This window comes from Danio aesculapii, chromosome 19 (assembly GCF_903798145.1).
Source record: "Danio aesculapii chromosome 19, fDanAes4.1, whole genome shotgun sequence".
Lineage (NCBI taxonomy): Eukaryota > Metazoa > Chordata > Actinopteri > Cypriniformes > Danionidae > Danio > Danio aesculapii.
In genome coordinates, this window is record NC_079453.1 from 25,447,512 (window position 1) to 25,462,379 (window position 14,868).

Sequence of the window (14,868 nt, forward strand, 5' to 3'; positions counted from 1 at the left end):
TTTTTACAGAGATGTGATATGTTTTAATAAGTCTAGTTACACTCCAATCAAATATTTTAACATTTGTAAAAGACATTTTTAAAAGACACACATACAATTTAATATTAATTAAAAGGCCCAAAAGTGGATCTCTCCATACATCCTGACCATTTTGGTATCTAGCTTTTGGTATCTTTTGTTTTGGACCCAATTAATATTACATCAATTTGAACTAAACCACAGTCAATAGATCAACCATCCCAGATTTTTTGTAGGTGTTGCCATGTCCTGTTGTTATACATGTTTTCGGTCATCCTTGAGCTTGGCTTTAACAAGTTTAGTGATCAAGGTTAAAGAGTAAGAAAAGAGCAAGCTATTTTGTGTTGTTGTCAATTTAAAGCAGTTTATATTTGTTTGTTTGCTTTTTCCCAAGTGATTTTGATACAGAAGACAGACACATCTGTGATATGCGTTTAAATACTTAAATGAATGATTATTAAGTTTAGATGGGCTTCATACACACCTTGTAGACTTTTGGTAAATGCAGTAGCCGCTAGTCGAATATTTAAAATAATTCAGTTGTTGACAACCCAATTTAGCTGCTCCGTGACCTTAGATGCCTCTAATCTTTATAAAAGCATACTTACATTATTCAGAAACATGAAAACATCAGTGCTGGGTGCTGCCTTCCCTGTGAGCGGAATTATACTCCTCGCCTGTTATACGACACAGCAATCGTTAAACTTAATCTTTCCCATGAGATGGCCGCTCGAACCTTTATGGATCTCCCAAGATGTTTTACGGTTAGCAGGAGTCATTGTGGGTGAAAGCCTTCCTCCTCATGTAGGAAATAAGGCAAAATAAAACATTTTGAGCTCTTTGCCCGGGGTTAAGCGTTCCTGTGATTGATACAAGCAGTTTTCAGTATGAAGGCACTGCCATTGGTTCCAGTTCAGTGAAGCTGTTATTCTACAGCTTTTCTTGAGAGGGAGTCACAGAGGTGCTGATTTTATTATGTTGGCATTTTTAACCTTTTATGACATTTTAGAGAATATATCAGCTTTGAACTTGTGATTTTCGAGACCTTTTCTTCTGATTTTGCAGTTGGGATACTTTCAAGTTCAGACAAGCAAACTTTTAATATTGCTCAACTTCACAAATCTTGTAATGTTATGAAATGACTACTCAAATTGTGAAGCTTCATGATTGAAAAAGAGATAAACATTGGCATACTCTTTAAGAGTACTTATTATAGAAATAATATATATACTGTAACAGGATGTTACTGACAACGGAAGTGTGGATCCAAATGCAAGTTTATTAGAGAGGTCAGGTAAGCAATGTTCAACACAGGGGCAAGCAGATGTATATGGGCAATCCAGAGTCGTAGTCAAATAACAGGCGAGTGGTCAGAAGGCAGGCAGCAGACAGGGATAAACAATAAAACAAACAAAAAGGAAAGCAAGGGTCAAAACTGGCAAGACAAGGCGAGGAAAATGCGTTGTGATGTCACATAAACAGATAACAAGACTCAGCCTTTTCTGTATGTTTGTGTGCTGACTTTAAAGTCCATGTAATCAGTTCATGAATAGCTTCAGCTGTGTCTGTCTGCAATCATGGGATTCTAGGCCAGGTCTGTGAGTGGTGCATGACTGGTTCTTGTAGTCCATTTAATGGCGGATTTGTAGTTCTATGCAATGTGAATGTTCTTCAGCGATCTATGATAGTTAGATTGCTGGTGATCGTGACTCAAATAGCAATATCACACAGTTCATTATGGATATATGACTCTTGAGTGGGATTATGCCCATGCTAAATTGCAGTCATGCTTGTATAGAGATATATTTCATGGCTACAATGTGAAATTCCATTTCTGCAGCAGTTTAATGGCACAAGTGTACAAAAAAAACTGTGTGGTCTATTTCAGTTGCCTCAAAATATAATAATAGCAAAATAACAATGCGCCTTAATACACATCCTTTTCAGACCAGCACACCCATTAGCGCACAACTAGCAACTAGCCAAAAACACTTGCATTGTGTGTGGTGTTACATTGAGTCAGGTGCATGATAGGGTCTATAGAGCAGGGGTGTTAAACTCAGATTAAAAGACCTGAATAAACTGTAGTGTGAAAAAAATGAATTATCAAACTGAATGTAATGTTTTGGGACACATCATTTTAATTGAATTTTAATTACAATTATTTACTACAAGGTTTTTTTATCATGTTTATTGCGACTATTTTATTTAGTCTTTTAGGACAACAGTATCTCCATATCTAAAGCTACTGGGCAGACCATGATTCAGCAAACATCTGATAAACAAATCACTTATAAACCAACATACTATAGACCTGAACAATGCAGTGACTTACTTTATATCCAAAGAAAAAGAAAGATATCTAAAAGTAAAAAATGTGTGTTTTTGAAACCAACGAAAATAGCAGAAGTCAATGATTTATTTTAATTATTGTTTACTTTTCCAAAATATTTCAAATGTTTCTTTAAATAAAATAAATTGTGTTCAATAAGGGGGAAAAGGTAGTTTTTTTACCCAGACATTTGAAAAGACCGTATTTTAGAGCAGTAATCACAATACCATGATACTGTGAAACCGTGATACTTTTATCTAAGGTTATCATACCGTCAAAATCTTAAACCGGCCCATGCCTATTAACTTCACAACAAGTACTGTCTTTGAAATATGGTTAAAGGGAACTGCCGAATAAACAGCACTGACATGGCATTTCTATTGAAATTTGCTATGTATTTAAATGTATTGAAGTACAGATTAGTAATAAAGTTTTAGTACATTTCACGTTTTTTCTTTAAATGTATTATACACACACTACAGTTAGAATTGCAATAAAGCATTTTATACTTCTTTAGTATGTTAATCAACACATCAAAGTGAGCATAATCTTTGGTGTATGTTGGCAATATTGTTATATATATAGTTATAGTTATATACTGCATCAGAACGGCAGAGTCACTTGCTGTCTTCAAGAAACGACTAAATACTCAACTATTTAGTCTCCACTTTCCTTCCTAATCTGTAACTGCCTCTCTGGCTATACCACTAACTGTACTCTCTCAAGAAAGAAAGAAAGAAAAAAAAACATTACTAATGCTTTGCTTCTTAGACTTTACACACCTGAAACTTGTCTATAGCACTTGTTCACTGCTGCTCTTATAGTTGTGTAAATTGCTTCCTTGTCCTCATTTGTAAGTCGCTTTGGATAAAAGCATCTGCTAAATGACTAAATGTAAATGTAAATGTATATATAAGTTTTTAATAAAGTCATTTTTTAAAAAATAGACTTTTAAGATTAAAAGCATAGGTGGAAAGCAAGGCTGAATGCATACTGAATATAATGTAACAATAATGTAACGGCACATTCCCTTTTCACAAAGTTTGGCTTATAAGAAATATCAAAAAGGGTTGGGGGAATTTGAAACTACACAGAAACCTTTCAAAACACTTTTGCAACCAAGTAGCATGGCACTTAAACAATCCAGGGCTGTATCCGAAATCACCCCTTATATTGACCTTATTCTTCAATGCGGATGTGCGCTCGTTTTTGCGATTGTTTTAAAACTTCCGTTTCAGTTGCCTAAAGAAATTCTATTCCGTCTGAGGGATTTAAACAACCAGCAAAACACAAAAACAACAGCATCAATGCTCAAATTCACTCACTCATTTTCATTCACTCCTTCAGGTGGACTTTATAAATGTACTAATGTAGGGAACAGTGAATGAGGGTATAGGGCGATTTCAGACATAGCACAGAAGTTGATAGTATTGTGGCAAAGGACAAAAATTAAGGGCCCGTGGGCCTAAAGTAGGGCCCGTGGGCCAAAGTTGGCCCATTGTAACCTTTGATTTGGCCCACGATCCCATCTGAGAGGAAAATGAGTATGATGGAGAGGGTTGGGGTGAATGCCTTTAATACAGAGATTGTCATTTCTAATTTGACGCAACCTATTTTGTTTGTTTTATTGCTGAGCTACAAAAAAGCAAACTAAAATTAAATGTTTTTATTAAATGTAAATGAATCTGATTTTTAAAAAAATTAAATACTGTGACACAACGAATAGAGGACTATGCAGAAGACATCAGCAAGCAAATCAAGGCAAAAACTAGTGTAATTTTTTAAAAAATAATTACATTATTAAAAAATACATTATAAAATGTAAAAAAAATACTGTATTAGTTAATATAAAGCAATGTTTTTTAGTAATTTTTAAACATTAAATAAGTTAGGAAATTACCCATGGTAAATTACCCCACTTATATTTGTCTTCGGCCCACTAGCTTCAATCAAGTTGGGATTTGGCCCTTCATTAGAAAAACTTCGGGCACCCATGCTCTAGATATTATAGCTGAGTTTTGTATTGTTCCACACATGCGCACACATATGGGCAGGGCTTTATGGTTAGTGAGAGCATCTATTGATCCACAGCCCATTAAAGCAGCATCATTGCAGGCAGAAAGTGTAGCCATAAAGGCCACAGACTGCAGGAGGGACATCCATCAGTACAAGCATCTGGAATCTAGTGTTTACTCTCATGTCATTAGTAATGATACCACACACAGAACAACCAGCATCTCTTTGGTTATTCAGTTCATGAAAGCTATCAATATTTTCTCTGTTTCTCTCTTGTCCCTTATGGGTGTTCTTGCCTGGTACTGATGCCTGTTATTGATGAGACGGGTGTTCTGCAACCACTTGTGATTGGTCAGTATTGTGAGTGTCTAGTTTTGTAAATAAAGTTCAGAGTTTTAGGTCAGCAAGATTTTATGGACTCAATTTATGGACTTTAATTCATGCTTGACTAATGAAGATATTCAACTAAACACATCAGCAACTAAATAGTAGATCTGATTCATTAATAGAATAATATTAAGATTATTAGATGAAATAATATGCTTTTAATTAAATGTGTCATATATTACTTCTTCATCAACGCATAGTTTAAAATAATATTGTAAATTAATGTGTAAACTACCAGAGTGGGTCAAAACTTCTGGTTGTCTGCTTTAATTAACCATTAGCTAATTATTTACAAATGTGCCTTGTTGGGGCACATGCCTATTAACTATTCATTAATTATTAATATTTTACTTATTATCAGTATTGAAAATGATGATGAATAGTTGGCGGTTCTTTCCACTGTGGTGACCCCTGATAAATAAGGGACTGAGCTGAAGAAATTTAATTTGTTATGATACTGATACTTTTTGTTACAGTTTTATTGAGGCCACATATTGATAATGATAAATAATATGCTATTTTCCTTTTCTTTTATTTAATAAAAAATTATTATACTTAATATATTTCCTAATCTTTATGTTTACATGACAAAAATTGTTATCTTTTTAAGCTACATTTTGAAAATAATGAAGTCTTCCTATAGCATTATCCTATCTTATCATTGTGCTCTCTTAACCTGCTTTAGTTAAATGTTTACACTTCTGTGTGCATATTCAACTCTTTCAACACCTGTATTAAGTGCATTGTATCGCCTGCTTCCTATCAGATCACACAAGACAGACAGCGGGTGTAAAAATGAACACACTGGCTAAAATACAGGGAGTTAAGCTTGAGGCTTTGCACTCATTTTCTCTAAAACACAAGTCAATGCTGTTAAAGGCTGTTGCATAACAAGTAATCATAGTCTAATATGCTCTTGTATTTCCAACAAAACAGGAACAATAGCATTGTAAGCGATGTTCGTAATCTCATTCTCTCTGGCAGCAGGAAACCTTTAGTGCTCTGAGGCAAACAAGTATTTGCGTTCGCGTACGGCTTTGTAAATCATCGAAAATGCAGAGTAAGCTTGTTTAAATCAGAAAACTTCCTGTCTGCTTCATACTCTTGTGTTAAGAGGGTATCTTAAATTGAATCAGTGCCTATATGGCTCTACGAGACAGGAGCATTAGGGTGTTGGCTGGGAGTGGTGGACAATCGATTCAACCATGAGAGAGACAGACTGAGAGAGTGAGAGAGAGAGAGAGAGAGAGAGAGAGAGAGAGAGAGAGGATTATGGGAGAGAAAGAAGGAGAAAAACCTCAGGAAACAGATGGGAGAGAGAAAAAGCGAGATATAAGCGATTATGAAGAGAGACAGAGAGGTACTGCAGTAGAGTCATACTCATTAAACTCATTTATAGCTTATCTTGAAGAATATGTTCATGCAAAGACTGAATGTGGAAACATCGTTCACTGAAAAATATGGTTTTCGTCCTCAGTATTTGTGTCTTGTGTTCTTTACCAAGGAAACAAACGTGCGTTCTCAACTGAAATTGTTTCCAAATCTCCTAAATGTACCAATACATTAAATTTGCTTCAGTTTTCAGTTTTTAGACATAAATATCCAGCCTGATCTCACGAGAAAAGTATTTTACGTTTTGTCAGTTTAGTGGCTAATTCGTACAAATTCGTACGAGTTCAGTTGTACGAAATTGTATAATTTTAAAAAGGAGGCGTGGCACCCAACCCCACCCCTTAACCCAAACATCATGGGGGGATGAGCAAATTGTACTAAATTATACGAATTAGATCATACGAATTCAAACGAATTAGCCACTAAATCAAAAAGTTACGAATTGCGGTGAGATTGTGTTGAAATATCAGTAGTCTTAAGGATATCTACACTGAAAAAAAAAAAAAATGATTCATTGGATTTACAAAATGTTTATTTAAGGTAAGTGGTTGCAAACTATTTATATGGACTGAATGTTGCAACATTGGCTCTTTCTGAAAACATATCCTACATGTCTGGAGATTGTGAATTATGTAGCCAGAAGTACGTATGGCTGCATTTCGTGTTGAAAACAAACACTACAGGGCGGTATATGAAGCAGTTAGTTTTTGCACTTACCAGCTGACTGCTTACCTCCATATGGATGGTTTTTGCGCTGTTACCAGTTCGTTTAGTTAGCTCGCCATGTACGTTGACAGACTAGAGATGAAGAGAAGAGTTGACCACGATGACAGGGTTTGAGTCCGACTAAGAATGGTTCCATAAAGCGGGTAAGACAAAAGCAGAATCCAAAAAATAAAATAAACAAAAGTAATAAACAATATAAAGTAAATAACAAGGTGAGAATGTGGTGAAATCTGAGAGCGTGGTAAAATCAGGTGAGGGCTTTTCTTTTTCTGGATTGCTTTTTAAAACTGTCGGCTGGATTTAGGAAAGTACGTGGGCAGGCCAATTGGTGCTTTTGAAATCACTATTGGTTGGGGTTAGGTCAGTCGATCGGTTAATCAGTCATTTGAAAGCGGCTTCTGGGGGATTTACGCGAATACCGCAGGTGCGAATAAAACTCATGAGGGAAATTTGAGATCTCAAAAAACACAGCGGCGTCTAGCTAATTTGCGACAACAGAAACTGCAAAAAACTTATCTCCTGGGACATATTTGGCACTCTCCAGAAATGTATATTGTGGTACATTTTCAGAATGAGCCTGGGTTGGAATTTAAACAGACAAATTAAGTTGAACATTACTAAATTTAATTTGATTTGTTTAAATTCAGCCCAAATCAATTGTTTGCAACCACTTGCCTAGAAAGAAAATTGGTAAATCCAAGGATCATTTTTGTTCAGAGTATACGCCAGTTTGCTTCAAAACAGTCGCAAAATACACATTTAGAAGACATAAACATATAAAGCTTGCAGTTTATCACTTCTGCCTAAATGGGTCAAGGATTTTTTGATGTCACCTCATACTGAATCTTCTGACCAATCAAATGTTCCCTAGTGTCACATTTTTTAAAAGAGAGGAGCTTCTCTATGTCCGGCCCTGTCTTCATGTTTCACTTGAAATTGTCCCACATTGAACACAAATGCACATTTTAAAGGACTTCGCGGAACTTTGAATGTTTTTCAGTAACTAACCTAGTACTGTGTTGCACTTGCGATGTGTATTAAGTTGTGTTTTTTTACTTTTTAGCACAACAAAGGCTCATTGAAAATATGTGCTTGCAGTCTACACTTTGTGAAACCACAAAAAAAAGTACTTAAACATGTTTAACTGCAGTTTGAAGTTAAAATGAACATTATGGGCTAGGCTGGCACCACAGGGAAGGAAGAGATGTCTTGAAAGAGATCCAAACACTTCAGAGAGATGCCCTTTTTCAGTCAAAGGCTCAACTTAATTTGTCATCTGAAGCGTGCAATGAAAGGTAATCAGAGCAATGTATTTTATGTTTTACAAAAATGTAGGTTGAGGCACATATTTTTAAGGAGTCTGTGCTGTTTTAGCTATATCCCAATTCTACTGTATTCTAATCTTGTTTGCTTTGCTTTACATTCTTGCTTCTAATTAGTTTTTATAGGTACTGATTACATTGTGAACCTGTGTATTGTAAAGGTCTTGTGTCCTGTGTATTTAAGCTTTAAGTTTGTTTCAGTCTTTGGTTTGTGAATAAAATAGCCGAAAGCAGAATCACCTAACATTCCTTTTTTTTTTTTTGAGCTTAAAGACATAAATCTGTGTTGATCTGTGTAGATTTTTTGTTAAAATTTCATCACATGTTTGAGGAGCACAATGACATAAGTCACCTAAAAAATAATGTTTGCCAATGGAGTTATCAAAATGAAAATATTATTTTTATTTATTTGTTTTCAGAAAACAAGACTAATTTACAAAGGTCATTTTTCTTCTGAAGTAAATCCCCCTTTTAATGCTGAGATTTTTTTGCAGTAGCTTCTTTGTTAATGAGGTTTAGCTGAAGGCAGGTTGATCTCATTCATATTCATAAGCATCTGTATGAACGTATTCATTTACATTTTTGTACTTTAGTATAAACACATAAATGCACAGTCTCTAAATCATAATCCCTTTCTGATAGATGTACAACAAATCCTGAAGTTTCAAAGTCATAATTTATGAAGAAACAATATACAAGGCTTTTCAAAAGCTAATTTATTTATGAATGAAATTCAGTCATTTGCATTTTTTGCATGGATAAACTGGATTATCGCCGAAGCTCAACAAGTATGATGACATACAAGTGAAATGCTGTAGCATTTTTGTGGGAATCTTTAAAATAATTTAATTTAATTAATTATTGCTCCAATTATGGTCCAAATAGACAAAGCAAGAAGCATTTAAGAGGAACAAAGACAGTATCTCATTATAGAGCTAAACAGAAAATCACAAACACTTCCAGACATTTTACATCAAGATGTAGGCTGTTTTAAGTCCATGTTTAGCTCCAGGATGCCTCCTAATGCACGTTGCCATGGTGACAACCAGGAGCAAGACTGGAATCTTAAGTCTCAAAAAGAGCAGAGAAAAACACAGAAATGGCGAGAGAGAGACAAAATAGGAAAAGGCAAGGGCAAAGTTGATGTGTGTAAGCTATAGAAGTAATTAATTATGTGTATGAATATTTATAAATAAATAAACATTTTTATTTAAAGGATATTATTTACTTTTACATTTCAGTATTTTAAAGTATAGAAAATAATTAATTAAACTACATTTAAATATATAAAAAACATTGTAGTATTTGAGCACCCTTGCAAAAATCTTTGTAAAGGTTTTTTATGTTTCCATATTCTTAAATCAAGTTACATTTACTTTAGTTTATAAATAAGATATACTATATTAAGGCTGGATTTCAACAGATTTGTATTCCTTTTAAAAACATTTACTGGCTTTAATTTTTAATAAACTAGACACAATTTCTTCTCCTGTATACTGTAAAATGTCATTTATTCATAGAATATTTAGATATTTGTACTCTAAGACAAAAAGAATGAGGAAAAATATCAGGTTTCAGGTAAGACAGATAAACTTCAAGATGTATTCTCTGAAATCTTGTCCTAATTCTTTTTACCCCTGATCCTCAGCAATATTTGGATATTTTTAATTTAAACTACAGTGTAACTTTTCTTAGCAGTTTAGACAGGAATTGAAAGTGTAAAGGAGTACAGAAAATGATGTCTTTTAAAATGATAATTATAGACAATTTTTTTTTAATCTCTTAAGCAGTTTTTTTTATGATGGATTATGAGAGTTTGACATGCTCCAATTTAAGAAAACATGTGCAATTACAAAAACGCCAGCAAATTGAGAAACACATGTGCTGAAAATCATCACAACGCCAACACATTTTTAAAAAACGCACTGCATTTTCTCACAACAATTAATAAAACGTGTTGCATTTTCTCAAAATGCAAACATTTTATGGAAACGTGCTGCATTTTCTCACAACACAATGGAAATGTTTGAAGGGGACCCTAAAACGGAACGGACCCGGCTATTTAGGTTATGGTTATTAAAGCTAATAAACACCTTTTAAAGATCACCTACAACTTCACTGAGCAATAGTGACGGCACAGTTGCGTCCATCACATTTCTGGGTCACCTTGAAACATTTCTATTATTTTTATTTTTTTTGGGATGTGAGAAAATGCAGCACGTTTTCATAATTTGTTTGCGTTTTGAGAAAATGCAGCGCGTTTTATTAATTTGTTTGCATTGTGGGAAAATGCTGCATGATTTTTTTAATGTGTATGCGTTGTGATGATTTGAAGATCAAACGGATGATGATCTTTTCTTAGTTTGCTGGTGTTTTTTGTAATTGCAAGTTTTCTTAAATTGCAGCACGTTAAGCTCTCTTGGCCATCGTAGATTTTGTTGTCTCAGCGAGTTGGTTGCATGACCACTCTATTATTGAGTGACAGTGAATGTTCAGCATTGAAACTAACTTAGCAGATGTACAAAAGGCATGAGCATAATTCTGTTTATATGTAGTTTCCTATAATGTGTTGTCATTACATTCTGGTCAATCTTACTCTTAACACTTGGTTGCATTGCATGCCTGTGCAATCACATTTTAACACAACATTTTTTTTGGTTCAGAGGCAAGGCTTCATAACCCATGGTTAAAAGCCCTTTGAAAAGTAAAAATAATTGCTATTAATGTTACCTTATATTTCACCTTCAGTGCTCAACTCATACGTGACAGGCTGCAAGACAGGCTTTACTGAAACAGGGTTAGAATGGATGTCCTGTGGGAGTTTAGGTAAGGCTTGAAGAAATGTTAGTATTCCTTTTGTCCTCTCCTCTTAAAGACATTTGCCTTTGAATAATCCACCTTGCTTACCCACACGACCACATGATCACAATTGCCCAGGGAGAAGTGGCAGGTGCGCAGATGGCTCACCACCGCAGTTCTCCCTCAAACTTGTCCATCTGGAGTATAAGTGGCAATTTAATGTCCCATGTGAGCAGGATGAAAATGGAGTGAATGGTTCTCCTCCTGAACTGCCCATTTTCCGGCCAGGAAATGAAGTTCAGGTAGTCAAGAGGTTTATCACATGGGACATGTAGGGTTCTGGAGTGTTGAAGGACACTGAGTTTGCTAAGTAACAGACGGTGCCTGTCAAGATGACTGAGACTTGACACCAGTAGTTCATCATGCAGTCATTTTTGTGTTCTTCTAGTCTTGTGGCCAGTTTCCACTGAGTGGTGCATTTTTTGGCACCCTTTCCAAAAGGTGCGTAGCACAACAGAACGGTACCAAAAAGGTGGAGCTAGACTTGCTGCTGAACGCTATTGGCTTACAGTGCATGCAGTGGTCAGCAAAATACAACACAGAAAATGCTGTTTATATACACAGCCAAGACATGACACTAATAATACAGTCATGGCCTGAGCTCAAACAAACCTTGTCATCTTCAAATGTGTTTTAGCAACCTAAAATATTAGTTAGCAGTGTAAAACTAATTATTAAATGAAATTAAGCAATAAAATTTGATTATTTTTAGCACCTTTTGTACTATTCTATGAACTCATGATGGAATTACTTTTTAACAAGTGTACAGTTGCTGGTGAAGAGAACATGTGCAGGCTAGAGAGCCACAGTAGAGCGAGCTCTGATGCAACTGAATTTTTTCAGCAATCCAAGCACGGAAATACAAACACACCATCAGTTCTGCATTAATAGCCATTGATGTTAATGGCTTTGTAAATTTACATCAGTATCCAGACATGGCAAGTCCAACATGTTTGAGAAGTGCATTTAGATCTTAGATATTTCCACTTTGTTTGTATAGACGGAGATTACAATTGATAATAAAGTGTTGAGAATTGTGGTCTGTTGCTATTTCAAAAATGGTACTCAAAACAGTTTTTGTTCTTCACGTTGGTCATGGTCACCCTGCCCTCAGCCCCTAATGCAAGCAGTGCTATTTTATAGCCCAGCAATGTTTGGTGCTACTTATGAATCACTGTCTCTAGTTCATAGCCAGTGCTTTGGGTGTTGAAAGACAAAGAACTGATTTGGAACTAGGCTCTGACTCCAAACCAACCATTTCAATGCCTTGCGGTGGAAAAAGGGTAACTAGGATTTAATACCCCCAAAAAGCAAAGCTTATGTACACTCTCAAAATAGTTCAGTCCTCTTGAGGCCACTATAAGTGTGATTTCACTTCAGTGGTTTAGTCTTAGGATTGTCTTGATTACTTTTCACACCTTGGTGACTTTTGGAATCGAAGTATTCCTTTTGACAAGAAACGACTGATCATAGTTTATGATCATCTGACAAAATCAAACCTTTTTTAGTTTTCAGTCTGTTTCCATCTGTTTACTGTGACCACTTGTGTTCAGAGTCCAGACCCTCCCCTATTTATTTAGTGATGCATTACATTTCACATTTACACTTGTATTTAACATCGTCCACATTTGAACAGACTGATGAAGATGCATCTTAATACCAGCAATAAACATGGCCTTAATAAACATGGTCTCAGTCTAGGCTAAGACTTGAATAAGCTGTCTTGAACCCAACTCTACATGTTGGGCATAGTTTAATTTTATTGGTAATCTCATAATTACGGACGGTCACGATTCATGACCCATGATCCCATTCTTCTGACAGACTTTTTCTGTGAGTTCTGTGTAAGGTTATATGTTTAATTTGTCTTCTGTTTCTCTACAGTGTGAAAGCCGTGGGGAGTTGCTGGTCTCTCTGTCCTATCATCCTGTTACTCACAGGCTCAATGTGGTCGTCCTAAAGGCCAAACACCTTCCAACCATGGACATCACTGGCCTGTCAGGCAGTAAGTACACAGCACTCATTCACACAAAAATATACTTTTCATTTAAATAAAGGTTCCAAAAGGGATTCATGATTTCATGCCCTGTAAAAACCAATCGGGGTTCCACAAATAATATGTCTGTGATTCTTTTTTTAAAACAACAAGCTTTTTGCATTATAAAGGACATTTTGTTGAACACTCAAAAAACATATTTTGTTTTGCTTGTTCAAACTACTTACTTAAAATGAGCTGAAACAACACAATTCTTGAGATTTAATTGGGACAACTTGTTTTTTATGTTTAACCACATCAATTTGTGTTGGGACAGCATGAACGAATTATGTGGAACCCTGCATTTTTTTTACAGTGAATGATAAAATTCCATGGATCTTAAGGGTTCTTCAGTTCTTCATGGAACCATTGATACCAATTCACAGGTTCTTGTAAAAGAAACCATGTAACAGAGGTGTCCAATGCTGCTCCGGCAGTGCCATTTTCCTGAAGGTTCTAGCTCTTGCCAGCTCCAATAGACTTGCCTAAAGGTTTTTAATGAGTCTGAAGACCCTAATTAGCTGAATCATTTGTGTTTAATTAGTGTAGGATCTAAACACAGTAGCTGTAATGGTTATGTGATTTAAACTTATGTGCAAACTGGAATATTGCATAAAACATTTGCAAATTACTCACCATTTGCATCCAATGAGTTAAAGAGAATAAAATTGTCACTTCCTGATTAACTGACATGAAGTATCAAAAAGATAAATTGAATTGGCTGAAGTAGGAACAGACTTTTTTCTTATTTAATAAATTACTTGCACCAGAGAAGATGAAAACTAAATACGGTGGCTTTTGGAGGTGACCACTCTCAAGATCAGGGGTGCCTAAACTTTTTCATATAAAGGGCCAAATGCCAAATATCATTGAGAGCCGTGGACCGAAAACAAATATACCAAGCTACTGTATATTACATTAAAGTTGCCATGGGTAATTTCCTGATTTATTTCATAAGACTTAAAAGTATATAGAAAACACTTTAAATCATATTACCTAATGCAGTATAACATTTAAAATGATAACTTATTGCAATAAAAACATAAACAATCACATTTATAACACAGTGGAGTTCAATGATAAATACACTTGTCAAGCAGAATCCGCCTTGGCCTTGATTTGTCTTCTATCCGTTGGGTGATGGTATGTACATTTTAACTAAATCTGACTAATTTACATCATTTAACAACAAAACAACAACATTCCAACAAACAAACAAACAAACACGGTTACATTAGATCTACAGTGCATCCGGAAGATATTCATAGTGCTTGACTTTTTCCACATTATTTTATGTTACAGCCTTATTCCAAAATGGATTAAATTAATTTATTTCCTCAAAAATGTACACACTATACCCAATAAAAAGATTTTTTGAAATTGTTGCAAATTTATTAAAAAGAAAAACCTGAAATATCACATGTACGTAAGTCTTCACAGCCTTTGCTCAATACTTTGTTGATGCACCTTTGGCAGCAATTACAGCCTCAAATCGTTTTGAATATGATGCCACAAGCTTGGCACACCTGTCTTTGTGAATTTTTGCCCATTCCTCTTTGCAGTACCTCTCAAGCTCTACCAGGTTGGATGGGAAGCAACGGTGTACAGCCATTTTCAGATCTCTCCAGAGATGTTTAATAGGATTTAGGTCTGAGCTCTGGCTGGGCCACTCAAGGACATTCACCGAGTTGTTGGGAACCCACTCCATTGATATTTTGGCGGAGTGCTTTGTGCTATGGGAAAATGAACCGTCGCCCCAGTCTGAGGTCAAGAGCACTCTG

General features: G+C 35.4%; 1 protein-coding gene across 1 annotated transcript in view; it reads left to right on the forward strand.

The window, feature by feature from the left end:
- Positions 1–14,868, forward strand: part of syt11a (synaptotagmin XIa) — a 45,123-nt gene that overhangs the window by 24,757 nt on the left and 5,498 nt on the right. The window contains exon 3 of the mRNA XM_056479869.1: positions 12,937–13,057. Within this exon, the coding sequence (XP_056335844.1) occupies positions 12,937–13,057 (121 nt within the window). The remainder of the gene's footprint in view (positions 1–12,936; positions 13,058–14,868) is intronic.